The sequence below is a fragment of the Aphanomyces astaci genome, assembly GCF_000520075.1.
Source record: "Aphanomyces astaci strain APO3 unplaced genomic scaffold supercont1.7, whole genome shotgun sequence".
NCBI lineage: Eukaryota > Oomycota > Saprolegniomycetes > Saprolegniales > Verrucalvaceae > Aphanomyces > Aphanomyces astaci.
The window spans coordinates 822,252-828,216 of NW_009798270.1; the positions used below are offsets into that span (position 1 = coordinate 822,252).

Sequence of the window (5,965 nt, forward strand, 5' to 3'; positions counted from 1 at the left end):
CCACTTCGTTTATGAAGTACATGCACGCTCTCTGCGCTCACGTTGAGCGCAAGATCGCCAGTCAGCTCCCCGACCAGTTTGCTCTTGTCCATGACGGGTGGTCCCACGGGTCAACGCACTACCTTGCCATTTTTGCAACATTTCCATCGAGCGATCCGATTGGCTACACGCGGACGTAACTGGCATTTGCACCAATCAACGACGAGGAGTCGTTAAGTGCGGATGCCCACTACGAATTTACGTAATTTGTGCTGGAATTGTATATCAAGACGTGGGACAATGTTATCGCACTTATCGGGGACAATTGTTTCACAAATGGGGCGTTTGCTCGTCGGGCTGGGGTGCCGTTGATTGGATGTGCCAGCCACCGCTTTAACCTGTTCATGTCAGACGTGCTGGCAGACCACGCCGATGTTATCGACAAGGTCAATCAGTTGATGACGAAGCTACGGTTCACGCTACCGGCGGCCCGTCTACGCCGTCTAACTCCCTTGGTGGCCAAGACTAACAACAGTACTCGTTGGAGTTCGACGTACAGTATGTTGAAACGGTATAATGAAATCAAATCATTTTTGATTGATATTAATGACAACAACATTGATGTTTTACGACTCAATGTTGTTGAAGATCGCGAGGTCACCGCATTACTCACAAAGCTCGAAGACCTGAACGCGATTACATTGGCGCTGCAATCCGAAGATTGCTCCTTGCTTGACGCTCGACAAATCTTCGATACCGTAATCGAAGATTATCCGGATGCCGCCGCACGATTGGGCCGAAGCGCGGCCATTGTGAAGAATCCAGCGTTTGAAGACGGCGTTGTCAAGGTTCTGCTGGAAAGCGAAGCGTCGTTGACCAACGTTGAAGCTGAAGCCATCAAGGCGTTACGGGATTCTCAAGCAAGCCAAGGCAGCGAAGAAGGTGTTGCTGTGCCGGCGTTGTCTTTGGCGGAGCGTGCGCTGAAGAAGAAGAAGGTCATGCGAGCCCCAAGCGTTTACAAGGATTGCCGCTTCCTGCGCCCCACATCCAACATGTGCGAGCGCTTTTTCTCGGCTACGAAGTTGGCGGTTGGGGATCGCCGCTGCAGTATAACACCGAAGAACTTTGAAGAGTAAATGTTTTTTCGCGCGAACATCCATTTTTGGACCACCGAAGACGTTCAAGCGATGATGCGCACCTTGGAGTAAGGAACTAGTTACTTGTACCTTGGAGTAAGGAACTAGTTACTGGTATGTTTTTCTTAATCGATTAATAATACAGTTTGTCCATTGTGTTTGAATTATTCGAGTAAGTTATTCGTCTGAGGGGAACATGGGAATAAATTATTCTTTGCAGACACGATGGTGAATAGATACAACGTGCATGACTTCCACAAAAGTAAATAACTCGCCGATGAGAACCTCATAAATAAGTAAAAATAGAATATTGTCCACATTTCTAGGAAGATTCAAGCCATGGCATGTCATACCGCCGTACCTGGCGGCGTCTTTCCAGCGCCATGTTCCGAGAGTTCTTGACACCCGTTGAACGACAGCACCGACTGCTTCCACATGACCGTCGTCCCGTCCTCGTCAACGCAAGTCTGCACAATCGACGTCAGAAAGCCAGGAGCAACCACGGGATGCGTCGTCAGAAACCCAACATTCGGCACTCCTTCGATGGATGTACTTGAGGGTGGAAGGACTGCCACGATATAGGCATGTTTACATGCTCAAGCATTCGACTCAACAAACGTGGGCTATAACGTTAAGTTCTGGGCAACCAACCCAACGTACTTGGAGGTCACGTGGGGCGCAATAACATGATGAGGAAGACTCAAAGGCGCCAGCGAAGCGGCCTCGTCTCGTCGCCGCTTACGAGTTGGACATCCGACGCATTCCATGCCGCAAAGTAGTCGTCGCCTGGGACACGAGAAACGTTGACATCGTCTTTCGTGCCTGGCGATTTCTTGGGTTTTTTCGTCAAGCGATCTGTTTCGTCGTCGCTTTCGCTATCGCTTTCAAACGCGGCGCGGCGGACGGGTTTGACTGTGGCTACATTTACGATCTTAACGATCGCCATCGCTGCCGAGACCAGAAAGTACATGGAAAACAACGAAGAATATCGGCAGAGAATTGAAGTACAGCTTCGTCTGCAGCCACAAGGCATGCCGACAATGGTACTTACACGACGATGATGATGGGCTGCGTCGTGACCAGGGGATGGGAAAAACTAATTGACAATTATATACAGAAAATAATTCAAAGCGCTGGACAATTACAATAATAGTAATTTTACTTGAGCCAACGAGGTACTACTGCGATAGCAGTGCCACCATTGAGGTGGACGTTCGTTTCAATGGCGTGTAGTACGACCATGCCCCGCACCTACGTTTTGCAGCACATGACCATAGGTGCAAAAGTTGTTTACTTCAAAGTACTATTGGATTTTGGAATATAAAGAGACCTCGAAGGTATCTTTATTGATTCTACATTCCAGAAGTTGAGGTCTCTCTATTTTAAAGGGATCGAGGTGGAGATGAAGAATTGGGTATTTTGGTTATTTCTGGTTTGTCCCAAAAATAACCAGACCAATTGGAGGTGCGGTGGAGATGCTCTTAGTACTGTATTGCACGCCATCGTGCTGGAATGGCGAGGAAGATGTACAGTGATCGAAATAAAGATATGACCGCTAGGGTTTTCTAATAACGAAGTCCAGTAACAACGTTCGACGATTGAGGAACTACTTCAATAGCAATAGACACTTGTAATGAGCGTATTCGTTGCCACTGGGGCAGTTATAACGGCTTTCTGTGCATCCACAACCCAAGACACGAAAATTGACGAAGAAATAATGATATGACACATTCAGCAAATCGAGTCTTTACAGTTAGTACTTAATTTTGCGACCTTTGCTCGCAACAACTAAATCGCATCGCTTTGGCATCCCAGCCACGAGTTTCTGGAGCAACGAGATGCCAATCTCATCCCAAACTTGGCGCTCACAGGCGATGAGGTCGGCCTTCTTCGAAAACTGACGCCGGCCGTTGTCGTAAACCTTCCGGGACATGATTCCCCACAGGTTTACGATTGGATTCAAGTCGGGTGACTTGGCCGGCCACTGAATTACATCCACGGCAATATCGGGCTCCTTGAACCACTCCAATATGGCGCCCGCCGTGTGGATGGACGTATTGTCTTGTTGAAACTGGTAGACATTTTGATGCTTCTAGTGGGCGTAGAGGAGCATGAAGTCGGAAATCGTACCAATGTATGATTCCTTGTTCTGCTTGCCCTCCAGAAAGGCCAGCTCTCTCTTGCCGTGGCTGCTAACCCCCCCCCAAACCATGACGCTGCCACCCCCATTTTGGCGCTTCGAAAAGTGTTCGCGGCGGCCAGTAACGTCAGCCCAGTAGAAGCTAAACCCGTCTGGCCCGTCCTGGTTCCACTTCTTTTCGTTGGACCAGATGATGTCTTCGAACTTGCGGCCCCATTCCCGCGCATCCTTGGCCCACTTGACACGGGCCTTTTGGTGTGCCCGCGTCAACATTGGCGCGGCAAGTCGCTTCTTATACTTGAGCTTCCCGCACTTGTTGAGTAGCTGGCACACACGATGTTCGCCTACAGGAAGCGAATACCGTTCCATGAGCTCGGAAGCCGTGTACTTGCCTGTACGGGCAGCTCGGATCTGTCGGCGGTGCAGGGTCGGGCTGACGGTGGAAGGTCTTCCTGGCGACCGAGCGGTGCCGTACGTTGACGGACTGCGAAGGAACCCTTGGATACATCCACGCGAGCGGCCGAGCTTGTTCGCGATGTAGCGTGCCTTGTGGCCTTCGCGTTGGAGGACCAGGATCTCCAACTTCTGGTCGTCCGAGAGAAGGTCTCCTCTGGGAATGGCTGTGGCGTCTAAGGAGTATATCTGCGTGAGTGTGATGTGTGAGTACACTATCGATGCCATTTGCCTTACATTCATAGGGTCATATTAATGTTTCTCGCGGTTATTTGATCTCCCGCCAATTGCTCGAGTGAAAGACCTCGGATTGTCAAATCGCAATGACCGCTGGGTTGCAACCAAGTTGCCTTTTGATTGGCCAAGTTTGGAGGCCGTTTCGGCCAATGGAAGCGAGGAAATTGGAGAAACCAATGGGTGTCATATCTTTATTTCGATCACTGTATTAATAATGCATCCTATATTGACGCTTAGGCACGAAGAGGTCGTTTATTGCGCTTCTGGTACGGTCTTTGGTTTGCCGGTGGCTCCATTTGACGAACCAACCTGGCGGCGGTCGAAACACGGAGCTGGCCACCACGCCTTGTTCGCTTCTTTGTCGTTGTCAACCGAATTGGGTCCAACAGACGGTTTGCAATGGTAAACGAGGCAATAAGCTCCTCGGGGCTTGCCGTGGCGTTGGGGCCGTTACCATGTTGAGCAGTGTAGTATGACGACAGCTTTCCCATAATATACTTCCATTCGTAAAATTCTTTGCACTCGGATTTTAACGACAAGTCACGAGTGCAAATTTTACGGAATGGGGGCACCTTTTGGGATGGATTACCTCGCCACCATAAACTCCATGCTGTGCCCAAGTCCACACTTGGGAACTTGAAGTCCTTTGGTAGCATATGCAATTGACCACCCCAATGGTGTACAGGGTAGTCAGAGGCACGTTCGTCGGCATGCGGCCGATGTGGATTTGATACAGCACGCGCCACATCAACAACATCAGCGATGGCCTTTTCAAGGGTGTTTTGAAAGAATTCCCGAGTGATTTTGCCGGCAGCAAGTTCCTTTTCGTCTACAATTTCTCGAACTCCAGACAGCACAATGCTCGAGATGTCTTGGATTGATTTTTGGTTTTTATCGAGTTGACGCAACAACTCGACGTGGGGAGGGATGCCAGATGCCACGAGACACTGCGACTCGAGCCCAGAAATTACAAACAAACGAAGAGATGCCGCAAATCCGGGTTCTATGAACAAGGCAGTGGACAAAAGAGGATGGTTGGGTTGCAGTTGGGCCACGAGAAAGTCGTAATGGTATACCAAGCTCGCCAAAAGGAGGCGCAGGACGCCAGACATGTGGTCGTGATGGGCAAAATTTGGAAATAACACTGAGATTGTTTCCAAAACCAGAGGGTTTGGGGCTACAGCAAAATGTGGGGGCAACATGGACAAATCAGCACTGTTGATAGGCAATCCGGCGACTACACGACCAGTAAACTGGTCACCGGCAGCCTCGTAGCGAAAGTAACGTTCCATAACGTTCCCCAAGGACCACCCACACCGCAAGCACACACTCACAATAGACGGACCACCAGTACTCCCAGAGGACACAAACGTGGCAGCTCCTTTTCGAATAGAGTGTGTTCCAATGTCGTTTGGCTTTTTTCCACCGTGTGGAGTTGACAGCATCCGCCCAAGGCTTTTGCCAAATCGGTCCTAATATATCATCGATGAGAATTACTACTACGTAGTAATAACTATATCGGGAACTTATATCTAAATTACTAATAGCTATTAAATGCATAACTTTATTTCTCGAATAGAATAGTAACTATAAATTTATATATTTCTTTCTTGAATAAAATAATTACTACGTTGTACCTTTTGCTTCGCTCCAGGAAACAGATTGCTTGGCAATATTTGGGAATTACAAGCCAAATAAATTGCCAATGCCAAATAGACACACACCTGGGGCTTCAAAGGGTTTGCAAAGCAATGCTTCGGGTCCTTATTTTTCGTTCCTACGACATGAATTAACTAACATATACTAATATATATATATATATATATAACAACGTTACCCTCTTGTGACGTCTTCGTTTTATGAAACACGATTCCAATTGAATCGCCCTCGCATGAAATGTGCTCAAATCTGCATTTTACTCAAATCAGGTAAAACTCGCAAATGAACTCGAGCTGAATTTACCGGATTGTCTCCGTTGATTTTGATCGACACATCAAATTCCATGACAATATGAGGTAGG

General features: G+C 48.3%; 3 protein-coding genes across 3 annotated transcripts in view; 1 reads left to right on the forward strand and 2 right to left on the reverse strand.

Annotated features, from left to right (window-relative positions):
* Window positions 1–11: 11 nt before the first annotated feature.
* On the forward strand, window positions 12–1,115 carry H257_04208 (hypothetical protein; the record flags this gene model as incomplete). The annotated part of the gene is made up of 3 exons (XM_009828615.1): window positions 12–175; window positions 365–513; window positions 628–1,115. 3 exons carry the CDS (start codon window positions 12–14, stop codon window positions 1,113–1,115), a joined length of 801 nt encoding a protein of 266 aa, XP_009826917.1.
* Window positions 1,116–1,462: 347 nt separating this feature from the next.
* H257_04209 (hypothetical protein) lies at window positions 1,463–2,061 on the reverse strand (the record flags this gene model as incomplete). The annotated part of the gene is made up of 2 exons (XM_009828616.1): window positions 1,463–1,582; window positions 1,858–2,061. The coding sequence occupies 2 exons, from the start codon at window positions 2,059–2,061 to the stop codon at window positions 1,463–1,465; spliced, it is 324 nt and encodes a 107-aa protein (XP_009826918.1).
* Window positions 2,062–5,471: 3,410 nt separating this feature from the next.
* The window catches only part of H257_04210 (hypothetical protein), a gene marked incomplete at both ends in the record, with an annotated part of 876 nt that continues 382 nt past the window's right edge, over window positions 5,472–5,965 (reverse strand). The window contains 2 exons of the mRNA XM_009828617.1: window positions 5,472–5,477; window positions 5,670–5,738. Coding sequence (XP_009826919.1) covers window positions 5,472–5,477; window positions 5,670–5,738 — 75 coding nt within the window. The remainder of the gene's footprint in view (window positions 5,478–5,669; window positions 5,739–5,965) is intronic.